At 41.5% G+C, this 14,952-nt stretch overlaps 1 protein-coding gene across 5 annotated transcripts in view; it reads left to right on the top strand.

The window, feature by feature from the left end:
* The window catches only part of KLF12 (KLF transcription factor 12), a 341,692-nt gene that overhangs the window by 153,226 nt on the left and 173,514 nt on the right, over positions 1–14,952 (top strand). For all 5 annotated transcript variants that reach the window (XM_054013293.1, XM_054013310.1, XM_054013302.1 and 2 more), the window contains one exon: positions 7,762–7,851. In XM_054013293.1, the coding sequence (XP_053869268.1) occupies positions 7,762–7,851 (90 nt within the window). The remainder of the gene's footprint in view (positions 1–7,761; positions 7,852–14,952) is intronic.

Raw genomic sequence — 14,952 nt, forward strand, 5'->3', positions numbered from 1 at the left:
ATGAAAGCTGATTAAGAGGTTCACAATCAGTGATTAGGCCTCCAAAATTACTTCTCTTAAAAGTTATTTATTCCTTTAGGTTTAAATACAAATAATCTGACAAATTTTATGCTGTTCCTCCCCCGAGTAACTGATGCTTCATTTTTCAAAAATGGAAACACGAGTGGTTTTTCATCCCACATCTAAACCTACATTATAATGTGAAAATTAAAGAATTTTCTAACATTTATAATCCATTAGGAAATCCTACTTCTGAGGTGAAAATGAAGTTTTTCCAGCACCGCGGGCATTCAGGTCATTATGGAAATACTTGAATGTTCTACCAAGATCAAGACAATGGAAAACACTTCAGGAGCAAGTGGAGGTAGCCTGGATTCTTCTTGGGTTAGAAAATCTGTCAAAGGAATTCTATTCTAAATAGCCGACAGAGTACTTGGTCCTGCAGGAGTTCAAATGAAGGATATGAGAAAGCAGCACAGACCCACTGGTAGGGCTGCTGAGCAAATGCTCACTGGAAAGGTGAAGTGAGGATGAGGAGTGTGGGTGCTGCAGGCTTGGAGACATGTGACAGCTCTGTGTCCAGAATATATCATGAGGCATTGAACATCTGGCTGAGAGAGTGTTTCATGGGAAGCTTTGGAAGAATTTCAATCAATGGCTGGCCCTATAACTGCTCCTATTCTCACTTCCTTCTATGTGCAGTTTTTAAGCACAAGCAAGTGAGCTGTTTCTCCTGTTTGGCAATAGCAGTAAATGGCAATTCCAGAAATGGCTTTTGTGCATCTCATTTGCATTTGCTGGATGTTATTTACAAACTTATCCCCTGATTATGCTCTGACTGGCTATATGCAAACTCTCCTCCTGTGCAGACACAGAGGTTTGCTCCCAGCATGCATAGGGTTTTTGGTTTTGAGACATGAAAATATGTGTATATAGTTGGCTGTTCACTCTGACGTGTACTATTTTATAACATGATTTCATAAGTATTAAAAAAGTGGGTTTTTAAAAATGTGTCGTCGTAAATGACAGATGCCCTACATGCTTTAGGACTTTGTTGTAGCTGTCTCAATCAGAGCTTTCTCTGTGTTACGGGGGTAGAATATTTGTTGCTGTGGCTTGAAGGAAAATCTTTTGGGGGAAAAATCTCCTTTTATCTTTTCAGGATATCCAGTCCCATTTTGCCCTTTTCATAAAGATATTTCAAAACCCAGTTGTTACTTATCCATGAAACAGTGCCTTTGGTATTCTCATATATAGTTCAAAGTGAGGCTCAAACACACATGCTGAGTATGCATTTGTGCTAAAAGATCTTTGCTCTCACAGGAAGCTGTATTATTACAACATATACAGAAAATTCCTGGATAAGGATCCAATCCTGTACCCCCTGAAGTCAATGGGAGTTAAATTTAGCTATTGGCTTCTGTATGAGTCAATTAGGGGTCTGAATGTGTTTTAATGGTAAAACACTTTGTTTAGGTTGGACTGGTGAATCTATTAAGGAAGACAATGAAGTCAAATTAGAATAATAGAAATCATAGATGGAAAAGCTCTATCACAAGGGTCGGCAACCTTTCAGAAGAGGTGTGCCGAGTCTTCATTTATTCACTCTAATTTAAGGTTTCGCGTGCCAGTAATACATTTTAACATTTTTAGAAGGTCTCTTTCTATAAGTTTATAATATATAACTAAACTATTGTTGTATGTAAAGTAAATAAGGTTTTTAAAATGTTTAAGAAGCTTCATTTAAAATTAAATTAAAATGCAGAGCCCCCTGGACCAGTGGCCAGGACCCAGGCAGTGTGCGTGCCATTGAAAATCAGCTCACATGCCGCCTTTGGCACGCGTGCCATAGGTTGCCTACCCCTGCTCTATCAGGTTATGTACGCTTCCCTGCCAGAGCAAAATTTCTTCTTGTGTCACATTCACAAGTATCTTGGTCAGTCTACTTCTCAGTAAGGCTTAGTCTACACCACAAAGTTTTTACGGAATAGCTGTGCTGGCTAGGTATGTGGGAAAATGTCATACTGCTGGCCAACATAGCTATGCCAGCAAAAACCCTGGTGTCAATGCAACTATACAAACATAAGAGTGCTTCTGTTGGCTTAGATCAGTGATCCCCAAACTGTGGGGCATGCTCCCATAAGTGGGCGTGGAGGAACTTTTTTGGGGGGGCGCACTGGGCCCTGGGCCAGCTCCCACGGAGGGTGAGGGGGGAGCACCACCCAGCCCTGCTTTTCCCCAAGCCGAACTCCAGCCACAGTTCCACTCTGCCCTCTGCTCCATCCCCAACCCAGTTCCAGCCACAGCTCTGCTCTGGTCCCTGTTCTGCCCCCAGCCCAGCTCAGGCTCCAGTCACAGCTCCATTCTGTGCTCCCTCCCCCACAGCCCAGCTCTGCCCTCATTTCCTCTCCAACCCTAGGCCAGCTCCACCTCTAGTCCCAGCTCCTCCCCCATTCCCAGTCTGTCCCCAGCTCTGCAGTCAGCCCAAACTCCTCTGCTGAGTCAACTGTGTAGTAATCTAGTGGGGGCATGGACAGATTCCACTACTGGTAAGGACAGGAAAAGTTTGAGCACCACTGGCTTAGATAATAATGTTTGGGGAGGTGGTTTAGTTATACAGGCAGAACTCCTGTGGGCTTCTGCTGCATCTCCACTAGGAAGCTCTTTCAGTTGGTGTGATTGTAGTAGTATAGCTATTCTTTCAAAGACTCTGTAGTATAGACAAGCGCTGACTCTTACAACCAGGATTCTACCTTAGGACACTACTACATAGTTGAATCACATTTATTGTTAAAAATGTTGCTAATGTTCAGTGTATATTTTCTTTTGCTCATGTTCATCACTTTTTCTTCACATATTTCTCATGTGACTACCATAAACACCTCCCTTGTTTTACTCTTAAAACCAATCAGATATTTGAAGTTTGTTAAATTACCTCAAGTTTTTTCACATAAGCTATGCATATTAGGTACATCATGTTTTTTGTTTTTTAAACCATTCTTTCCTGGTCACTCCTCTCAAATCCTTTCATTCTTTTTATTCTGTTCTCAATTCTCTCCAGTTTGTCAAAATCCTATATCAAGGCATTCAAAACTGTATACAATATTCCAAATATGGTGAAATAAAGACTATGGAATCTGGCCTCATCCAATATGCAAGCAAGGAGATTGCAGCTGAGAGACCTTCAGTGCAATGTGGTCTAGGGGATTGAGCACTGAACTGAGAGTTGGGAGATCTAAGTTCTACCACTGGCCTGGTGGGCTACTCTAGACAAGTCATTTCACCTCTCTGTGTTTCAGGTCAGAATAATAGTGACCTCCTTGTAAAGTGGTTTGAAATCTACCAATAAAAATATGCTATCTAAGAAATAGGTATTATTTTGAAAGTGCCCTGCTTCATTAATGACTATCAAATATGTTGCTTTATTATATTTTTTCTATTTGTGCTTGAATATGCAAGAAAATTATCATTCATACATGGAAAGTATACCTGACACTCCCCCGGTCTACAGCTCTGGTTGTTAAAAATTGAGTGTGATTTTTCAAAAGCATGCACCATAGCTCAGTCAAATTTAAAACCAATTTACCCTCAAAGGTTCTTCTCAGCAACAGTCAACTTTCCTTCTACAGCTGTTTCAAAAATAGTCAAGTGAGGGGTTTTTTTGGTACTTGGAAAAGCGTTCAGTTTATTTTTTCTCTCTCTCCGGCTCAAAAATGGTTAAGCAAGTTTATATGTGAATATTGGACTAAAGATTTCATTTTTACTTATGATATACAGACTAGATCTGCTTGGGAGGTAGCAAACCATGTCCCAAGTTAACCAGTTAGTTATAAGTGCAAAAATAAATGATTTGGGAGAAGTCTGTTTCTGTGATTATTCCCAGTCCAAATTAAACATGATCCAAAAGCCAGAACTGTTCACTATGCTCATTCTTCAGACCACAGCTCAAAAAGCAGAACTTACCTCTTAAGAAATATAATTTTAGGCAACAAATGGAGGGGGGAGCCATGAAAGTTTAGTTAAATGTAAATGTGTTAAATGATACATGAACTAGTCAGGTTTCCATGATTTATCAGTTTTAAACTTCGAATACTCTGGTTAGCTTGTATTTTTAAAACTAATGAGTTTATCACAGCCAGTGGGAAAAATGGTTAAAGTATATCAGCTGTAAATTGGTACAAAGCACTAAAAGGGACATTAGCCTCTAATCAGATTCTAACAGTTCATTAAACCTGCCTTTTCTGAATCGCTCTTTGTCTCTTTTTTTCACCCCCTTCTGCTTGTGCCTCCTGCACAAGAAAGTCTCTTCCTCTTTTCATTTGGATAAGACCTCCTTAGGGATATGAAGCAATATCAGCTCATCCTTCTTTGTCTACAAACTAAACAGCCTAAGGGATGCTTTATTATGCTATATTCCTGATCTTGCTGTAAAACTCAAAACTGTGCTTCTTATAAATCACGAAAGGGAAGGGACTTCCTAGCAAGTGGAATAAAAGCGTTACAGAGCTTGGAATGCCAAGCTGGCTGCCTTTGCTGCTCCACCCTAAACCACATCCAAACCACTGAAGTTAAGTGGCGCCCTAGAACATGAGATCCATTCCTGATAAGTAAACAATACACCACCCTTGCTGGGAAGAGGAATTTTAAGTCTGGAACAATTTCACTTAGTTATTTTGTTGGTATCGTAATCCCTTCTCCCCCAACCCCTGATAAAAATCAAGGTATCCAAAGATGATTAAAGAAATTACATTAAAGCATTATATTTTTAATTTTCTTGGTCTTCATTGTATCCAGCATTTTTAAGCTTGCCACATTATGGAGAGAGATCTTAGTAGGGAACAGGTGAAAAAGTTAGCTTGCCTTTTAAATGTCAGTTATTTTGTCTGAAACTGTAATTTATTGTAGTATCTAAGATTATTATTAAAAGAATAGAGGAAGTTTTGTTCAGCTTGTTGACTTTGGTGCATATGGGAGAATTTTACGTGTAATCAATTTCAGTGTGTCTTCCCCATCCCCCAGTTCCTTCAAACTGCTACATAGAGCCCCGCTTAAGACAGTGGGACCCTAAATGGGCTAATTGGTCTGCCCCTGGCGAGTACCTTGAGAACTGACGTGTTCGTTTTCCTGTTTTCAGGCTTGTACACATTACCACTTATGTCGGTATAACTTATGTCATTGAGGAGTTTGAATAAGCCACCCTCCTGAGCAATGATGACATAAGTTATACTGACCTTAGCGCCAGTGTGGATAGCGCTATGTCAGAGAGAGAGCGTCTCACAATTACATAGCTGCTGCCTTTTGCGGGGGTGTCTTTATTATGCCAACAGGAGAGCTGTCCCGTCAGCATAGAGTGCTTCACTAGGCATGCTACAGTGCTTCTAGTGTAGACTAGCCCATAGTTTTCCCCCTTTACTGTGAGTTATTTATGCAGCAACAGGGGAGGTAGAAATGTTTTTAAGACCCAACTACTCATACTGTTGTGAAAACTGAGACTCTTGGGAAGGTGTAGTACTTAAAATACTTTTAAAGATGTTTTTCTGTTTTTTATTTTTTGCTTTTTTTATAATTGACCAAATTTCATGCTCATAGTGTTCCTTTATGTTCAGTTTCCCAGTCAGGTCCATTTCCCCACAAACTTCACAAAGGTCACCATGTAATTAAAGTTGCTGTGCTTTTCTGGAATTGTCGACCCTCACCCCCAAGGGACACTATACTTGGGTTAGCAGCAATTTTCACACCTTTCAATTTGTAAAATAAAAAGAAATTGTATGAAGAAATATGGTAATGAACACATGCTTTCAAAATAAATAAATGCACTGGAGAGTATTATACTGATGGGCTGCCAGCGGAATACACATAAGGGAGACTTCCCATTAGATTTACGTTACTGAGGAGGAAGATTAGTGGTTACAGTAGGGGCTTGGATTCATGACCCAAGGATTTGGTTCCAAAGTCTGTTCCTGATTTGTTGTGTTACCTTGAGAAAGTCACTTTTCACCTCTGTGTGCCTTCGTTGTCCAATTTGTAAAATAGTTGTAGCAATATTATGTTTCTGTAGCTAAGATGGATTGTACCTAACCCTCAGTGATATAGAAGAAGATGGAGGAATTGTCTTCATCCACCCTGTTGTATTCATTGGTGCAGCTTTTTACTCACTGCTGTGGGGCTGTGCCTTAAAGGCACAGCGTAGTGCCTATTTGTAAAAGTAGTTGAGATACCCATTTGAAAGGTGCTAGAGAAGTGCAGAGTATTACTTGTGAAGCTTTGGCCCTGAATATGATCTCTGAGCTTTCACTTAACGTTGCTGTTCTGTCATTCCAAAGGACACCATTCTTTTCTTTTGTTACATTAAAAATAGCTTAGCATGAAAACAAGGCATTTGGGAATACAGTTACTCAGTTATTTGTGGACTCCCCCACCCCCCACCCATCAGATCTAGGGCTTGTCTACACATGAAGTTATTCTGAAATAGCTATTCAGAAATTGCTCTTCCTGAATAACTCCATGTGTGGACACAAGGCTGCCAATTCTAACTCTGAAGTTTTCAATATTACAAAGAGGAAGTGTGTGTGTGTGTGTGTGTGTGTGTGTGTGTGTTAATATATATATATATATATTAGTAGTAGTAGTAGTATTAATTATTTGAGTTACCATAGGGCCTAGGACAGGGGTTCCCAAACTTGGTTCGCAGCTTGTTCAGGATAAGCCCCTGGCGGGCCACGAGACACTTCATTTACCTGAGCGTCCACAGGTACGGCCGCTCGCAGCTCCCATTGGCCAGGAATAGCGAACTGCGGCCACTAGTTAATGACCAAGGCCCCATTATGCTTGGTGCAGTATAAACACAGAACAAAAAGAGGGACCTTGCAATCTATAAGACAAGAGACAACAGATGGGGAAAGACAGATGGGTGGGGAGTACAAGGAAACAATGAGACAATGTTGGTTAGTATGATAGTCTCAGCCCAACAGTCTTACTATTATCAAGTTTTTTGTAGGCATCATAGCAAGAGAGAGTTTTGAGGAGGGTTTTGAAGATGGATAATGAGTTAGTTTTGCAGATATTTATGGGAAGCTCCTCGCAAGCCTGTGGGGCAGCATGGGAGAAAGCACAAAGGTGCTTGTTTGAAAATGTAACAAGTGGGTGATAGAGGCTGGCATCAGTGGTGGATTGGAGGTGACTATTGATAGCTTAACAGTGAATGAGAGATGATACATATGTATCTTTCTGCTTCAAATAAAGAAATCAGAAAATTATTACCTGCTGTACCACAGAGATTTAGAGTAGCAGCCGTGTTAGTCTGTATCCGCAAAAAGAAGAACAGGAGTACTTGTGGCACCTTAGAGACTAACAAATTTATTAGAGCATAAGCTTTCGTGGACTACAGCCCACTGCATCAGAAGAAGTGGGCTGTAGTCCACGAAAGCTTATGCTCTAATAAATTTGTTAGTCTCTAAGGTGCCACAAGTACTCCTGTTCTTCTTTTCACAGAGATTTAGTTTCCATACATATAAGCAATTGATAGGATAGTTGACAGTATTTTTAATATAAGTAACAAGTTGATGGTAACTATGTACCAAACAACATTAATTCCCAAACTTTTGTGAGTGGGATTTAGCAAATTGATGGTCCAACATTCTCATTTTAATTAGCAAAAATCAGCAAACTGGTACTGCATCTGCAGCATTGTAGGTGAACTGAGCCAAACATTTTTTTCCTTTTAAGTTGACTCTTGCTTCTCTTTTTTTCCCCCTTACTTAGGACATCAACGCCTTTGAGAACAGAATGTTAATGCTTGATGGGATGCCGGCAGTCAGAGTTAAAACAGAACTGTTGGAATCTGAACAAGGAGTAAGTAGAGGTTTCCAGACAAATCCCCCCTTTCCTCTTCAGTGTCTTGGTAATCATTTCCAGACTTTCCAGTGGACAGCTTCTCCCCAGCATGGTGTGCTCTTCTCTCTGTTGTCTTCCTGAGGCTAGTTCTCTGGGAAATGCATCTGCCAACTGCCAATCTCATCCATTGGGAGTGGAGAGCAATCTGTACTCTAAGAAGATATACTGAAAGTTTCTGGAACTGTGTGGATCCTTACTTGGGTTTAGCTTGGCAAAAGTTTTGAAAGTGCTGCCAAAAAAATAATAAATAAAAATTGTGTGGTGAGTACAATAGGCCACTTTCTGCTCTCTGTTATTATTAACATTATGTTGTACATTGTAGTATATTTTGGGGACCTTGCTGTAGCAGCTGTCCCATCACTTTTTCCTCTGCCCATCTGGCAAACTGCATGCTTTTCATGCAAAACTGCTTCCTTATTCTGGTGGAACACAGCTGCTTTGAGAGATTATGATCATGGAGGAGGCGTGATCTCTCAGGTAGTTAAATCTGACCTCACGGAAGACTTTAATATTGGGACAGAGACTTTGAACTGGATTGTGTATTCAGTGGAGAGCAAGTGTTGAATGCTAGGGTGTTACAATCACAGCAGCCAATGTTTCTAAGAAGAAGGGCTACTGCATTTTGTACAGTTGGAGCTTTTTCAGTGTGAGTTGCTTCACTCTTGGATATGAGTTGCAGAGTTAAGCCTGGAAATGAGGAATGTGTGGATGATCATGGAGACACTGATGATGGTGATAGGATACTGTCTTATTATGGCAGTCCCTATATGGGTATCCAGTAGCATTGAGGAGTGCAAAAGGATTCAGATATTGCAGACCAATGTAACCTTCTGCAGATGGATGCCCTCATTAGGTAGCAGATATAACAGAAGGGGTAATTTCGTTGATTTAGAGATGACTGTTAGCTACTAGCACTTCAGCCTGTGTTTTTCCAGTTCCTCTCCCGATGGCTTCATTTAGATTTTGAACAATATGGGGGAAAGGATTGAGCCTTATGGGGCTCACTTTGAAGGATTTGGAAGTGGAAGAACAGTTGCCTAAAATGTCCTCCCAGCTTCATTCTGAGAGGAAAGACACCATTTAAGGGAATTCATCCATGCAGCTTCTTAAAGGTTATACAGGAGCACTCTCAACACACCTAGGGAGATGGCATAATGCAATACAGTATGGAGGGTCAGAAGGCAACAAAACTAGGCCCTTTTTATAAACCATGTGCTGAAAAGACTGGTTCATTAGTGGCAATCTTTCTAATAACTTCTGTGAGGGCTGGCATGAAACCCATGTATACCATGAACCTTTCTTAATACTGACTAGAAAGCAAGTATAGTAAAATGTGTTTTGATAGAGAAAAGCAAATAGTTATGCTAAGTATTGCATGTCCCCTTAATAAAAAAGGTTCCATGCTTCAGTAAAGTGTGACTTGATACCAGGAGACCTACTTGGGTCTAGAAACTAGAAGGAAATTAACAATTTATTCGATTTCCTAATTTCCTTGGGTCTTTTATAAATAAAATTTTATGGACTTTTGTATGTTCAGAAAATGACGTCATTGCTCTTTTTCCAGTGATTAAGGCTTTGGACAAAGACCACAATTTAGTTTGGAAGTTTATGTGCTTCACTGCTAATTTGGGCAGGAAAGTAGTGTCTAGTCAGAAGAATAAATCACCTTTATGAATCTTTAAGGGGCAATCAACAGATAGGCCATGAAAGTGATGATTTAGGCTGTATAGTAGGAAAAAGATACTGAGTGGAAACTGTTACACAGTGAAATAATTTTAATTAATTAATTTCCATTGTGATAGTGTCCAGAGGCCCCAGTCAGGATCAGGGCTCCATTGTGTTAGTTGCGGTAGAAACACATAGAAAGATGTGGTCTCTACTCCAAAGAGGTTACCGTCTAAGTCACCTAAAAGAACGGCGGAAACTCCATCACTCAGTTTGTTTAAGACTAGATTAGACTAGACATGCCACTGAAAACTGTACCAATAAAAAACAATCCTGCATTGTTGGTGAGATGAAATAATGAAAGGAAGTGTATTACTAGAATTAACTGAAATTAAAATTGGAGGGAAAAGAGGTGGTACAAGTATGAACTATGGATGAATAGAAGTTGAAGAAATGGGAGGATTTGAAGAAGGCAAAGGTGGGGGGAAGAGGAGGGCTTTAAATGTAAACTGCAACAGAGTCACTAGAGTTTTCTGATCTGCTTTGGGTTTTGAAGGTTAGGTTCCAGACTTAGTCAGAAGATTGTTTAAAAAAAAAAATTGTGCATTACTGCATGAATCAGATAATGGTGTCGGATTACTGGTTAGCATAAAAAGCTGTAATCCTATTTGTTGAAGATTTCGCTTGCCATAGACTTGCACAACACAAATCTGAAAATTTGTCCCCCAGTATACCCAGCTGCAATGATAATACAGATTACCTGAGTACATAAGACTCTCAAACCTAGCATGGAAAATACTATTATTTTGATGATGTATTAATTTATGTGCCTTCTGATAGTTGTGTGTTGGAAAATGTATCATATTTGAGTCAATCAAGATGCATACAATTTTAGTTGTCACTCCTATCTTGACTTCAATTTCACTTTTGGAAGTAGATTTTTGGGGGGGCTTGTCTTCATTGCAGTGTTAACTCGAGTTATTTACATGCAAATTAATTCCTCTTGAGTTACCATAATTCGCATGAGAGTGGTCACACTGCAAAACAACACTCAAACTGCACAGAGTGATTGTATTAGCCTTACAGAGTTGCATATCCCCACTATATTACTAGCTCTAGCAACACTTGAAGTCAGCCTATCCCAGCCCTCCCCAACAGGCCAGCTAACTTGAGTTTAAAGCACTATTTAACTTGAGTTAAATGTGTGGATGGGAGTTAGGTTAAGGACAACAATTCAGTTATATCTCAAGCTAACACTGCAGTGAAGACAAGACCTGGGAGATGGAGATCACTAGACTAGGGTTACCATATTTCCACAAGCAAAAAAGAGGACACTGGGGGAGGAGGAGCCCCGCTCTAGCCCCGCCCCTGCCCTGCCCCATCCACTCCCTTCCACTTCCCACCCCCTGATTGCCCCCCTCAGAACCCCCAAGCCCCCCCCCCGCTCCTCATCCCCTGACTGCCCCTCCTGGGACCCCTGCCACTAACTGCCCCCTAAGACCCTACCCCCTATCTAAGCCGCCCTGCTTCTTGTCCCCTGACTGCCCCCTCCTGAGAACCCCCCACCCTCACTGCCCCCCTACAACCCTACCTGTCCCCTGACTGCCCCAACCCTTATCCACACCCCCACCCCATATTCACACCTCCGCTCACAGACAGACCCCCTGGGACTCCCGTGCCCTATCCAACTGCTCCCCACCCCCTGACAGGACCCCCAGAATTCCTGACCCATCCAACCCCCTCTGCTCCCTGCCTGCCTCGACCCCTCTCCACACCCCTGCCCCCCTGACAGCCCCCCCAGAACCCCAGACCCATCTAACCCCCCCACTCCCTGTCCCTGACTATCCCAACCCCTCTCCACACCCCTGCCCCCCTGACAGCCCTCCCCCCTGAACTCCCGACCCATCCAAGCCTCCCTCCCTGTCCCCCTGTCCCCTGACCAGGGTCAGCTTTAAAGAGCCCAGGAATCGGGCAGCGCTCCGGCCGGAGCTCCGCCTGGGGTTGCGGGGCTTGGGGCCGGGCCGGAGGTGCTTGGCCAGAACCGGGGCCAGTGCTGCTGGGGCCCGAGCTGGGCCGGCCCGAGCCGGCGCTGCTGGGGCCCGAGCTGGGCTGGGGGTACTTGGCCGGCGCCGGGCTGGTGTGCTTGGCCAGGACTGGGGCCGCCGCCCTGGGGCTGGAGCCGGGCCGGAGCCGCTGGGGCCGCCAGGCGCCGCTTGGCCCGGACGCGAGGAAGCCACTCGGCCAGGGCCGTGCCTCCCCAGAGCTCTCCTCCTCGCGCCCCCCCACCCCAGCTTACCTGCTGCTGCCTCTCACCTGCCCCTGCTTCTTTTCAGACTTCCTGCGAAGATCTGATTCGCGGGAAGCAGGGGAGGGGGAGGAGCAGGTGGGCGGAGCGTTCAGGGCAGGGGAGGAGGGGGAAGACAGCTGTGGGGCCGGACAGCGTGGTAAGGCTGCAGGGGATGGGGGGAGACGGGAAGGGGCTTTGGCTGCCTAGCGGTTCTTGGCCGCCGCTTTTCTGTCTATAAATAGCCGACCGGGGGGAAATCCCGGACATTTTTAGATTTTTAAAAATCCCCCCCGATGGCTATTTATAGACCAAAAAGCTGGACATTTCCGGGGAAATACGGACATATGGTAGCCCTACACCAGATGAATATGGAATAGAGGAGTTGCAAGGGGAATGGATTTTCTATTTGCTTTGAAAAATGTTAAGCAGTTGCACTGTGAAAAGCTTTACTGATTTATTCTAAATTTATAATTTTTGGAAAGCATCAGCATTAGCGAGAGTGGATGCTTATTTTTCTAGTGAAATGCTGTCCTTAATTTTGCATGGGAGATTTAGTGCAGATTATTGTATGAGGTCTCAAAAAGACACAGTGCTGCTTTAATGACTTTATCATAAGTGAAGAGACGGCATTACATAAAAGCTACTGCATTGCCCTTTAACAAAGATTCATTATTACCTCTCCTACTGTGGAACAAGAGCTAGTATTACTAATAACTTGGTAAAATTACCTTAGAAATCTAAATGTGCTGATCATTTAATATTCTCTGGTGTCCTACTGTTTGAAATCTTTTGATCTTCAGTAAAATCTTTGTCTAGCAGTACCCAGCTTCAGAGAGAAACATGTAAGAAGCAACCCAGCTTCTTTACAGGAGAAAATGAGGCATTTCAGCAGGAAAAATGTTCACGTTCAGGCTGTACCAAGAAATAGTTTGAAAAAAAATACTGTGCACTAAAGAGACATGCAAAAGTTAGAGACATTTCAGTGACAGAGTATTGCCAATGAATTAATTAACAGAAGTAATGTTAAAAATGGGCTAAAATGTAATGTGCTAAGTGGCTTGAATATGAAGTATAAAAGCCCTATACAAATTGCAGTTTATAAGGCTCAGATCCTGAAAACATTTAAGAACATGCATAACTATACTAATATAAGTTAAGTTATACATTTGCATAAGTGTTTGCAGGCCCTAATTTTGCTAAAAGGATTTAATTTTTTTGCATTTGTAGATGCAAAATTGAAACATATGCATCCCAAATTAGATGATGCTTGAAAGCTATGTAACATTATCTAATAGATCTGAATCACTTTGGTAATATGTATCACTTGTACCCATATGGCAGCTCTTTTATATGGATATATTTGAAAACCCAAAGCAAAATATTGGGGATAATATATATTATTTGTCCTTTCTTACTGGAGTAGGTATAAAGAAGGACCATATCAGTGTTTTTTAGAGAGACAGAATAAAGTACTCTCAATTTTCAACAACTTTCAAATCTTTTAATCTCCTCCATTCTCACCACTTTACTCTCTTTCCTCAAATCTCTCCTCAAAAATCATTTCTGTCATCCTCAATTCACCCCATAGTTTCTGCTTCATCCATTTCTATTCCCATTGCTGACCGTGACTGGATGTTGAAAAGAATGACTACAATGACAAAACCCACTAAAAGGCTAATATTGCTCTCCCAAGTCTATTTCCCCTCCTGCCATATGATCTTCTCATCTTATATATCTGTAAAATATCATGCACACCTATGAGGCTATATACATAATAACAAATGTGACAATTCTAGGGCAGCCAGGGTAATTGCAACAGTTGCCTCACCATGGCAGAAGTGCTATATAGTTCTGGAGGCATGGCCTTTGTGATGACAATAATGCTTTAAACAAAACAGTCCCTTTTAAATTCATAGATCTCTAAAATTGTATTGAATCATAGTTCAGGATAGTCTTGATAGCAATGACTGCTGCTAGGTTACTTTGGGAATCACACAGGCTGCAATCTAGCCTTCTAATATGATTCAGAGTTTCCAAGGCCAGAAGGGACCACTGTGATAATCTAGTCTGTCCTTCTGTATACCATGGGCTGTAGAAGTTCCTCTCAAAAATTCCTAGAGCAGATCTTTTAGGAAAACATCAAATCTTGATTTAAAAATGGTCAGTGATTGAAAATGCACCATAACCCTTGCCCTTGTTTTGAAAGAAAGAAAGAAAGAAAGAAAGAAAGAAAGAAAGAAAGAAAGAAAGGGATCCATCTATCCATAACCCCCTCCCCCCCCCATCACCACCACCAGCCTGGTATTCCATCTTATTTCCAAAATTTTAAAGTTGATAGCATGTATATGTGTAGATAGCAGCACCTGCTTGTTATTCTAATGGTGGAGTAGCATGTGGGGTCTTTTCCTTTGCTGCATATCTGATTTTTGGGACCAAAACCATGTAAGCTATGTACATAACTTAATATTGAAAGTGAGGGAAAATAGGCTGAAATATTAATTATTGATGAAATAGCAGCTTGGTAGGTCAAAGTGACCTAATACCTAATACCTAATATCCTGTTTGACTTTCCAATCAAATTTCCTTTTGTTGATTATATGGTAAAACTTTTTTGATAACATGTAACTGATTTTAGTGTAGTGTTTGTGAGTTCTCTGTGTTGGTAATAGAAAAAAATACTGCTACTTTTTATTTATAATTTGTCACTCTTTCCTCCAGCCAGATAGCGATTGGTGTTCCTTTTTTATTCTTAAAATGATATAGCAGGTTTAGCATGGTGATATGGCTACTTCTCAAATAGGGACCCACCAACATATCCTGTATCCTCCCATCCTGCACAGAAAATTGCATATGTTTACTTTCTGTCATTTTCCTTCTGCCATACTTCCAGATATACCATTAAAATACTGGAAATATTATTGTGTATTATTAAAATATGGATGCTATTCTGATTATGAGTCATTATTCATGTATACAGAACCATACATTTATATAGTCCTTCATAAACAGAGCAAATCCTGCTCTCAAAGGCCATTTAAGGTCCTGATCCTGAACACCCTTACTGTTGAGCATTTTTCTGATTCCAGTGGGAGTCAGTCAGACTGTGG

This window comes from Malaclemys terrapin, chromosome 1 (genome assembly GCF_027887155.1).
Source record: "Malaclemys terrapin pileata isolate rMalTer1 chromosome 1, rMalTer1.hap1, whole genome shotgun sequence".
NCBI lineage: Eukaryota > Metazoa > Chordata > Testudines > Emydidae > Malaclemys > Malaclemys terrapin.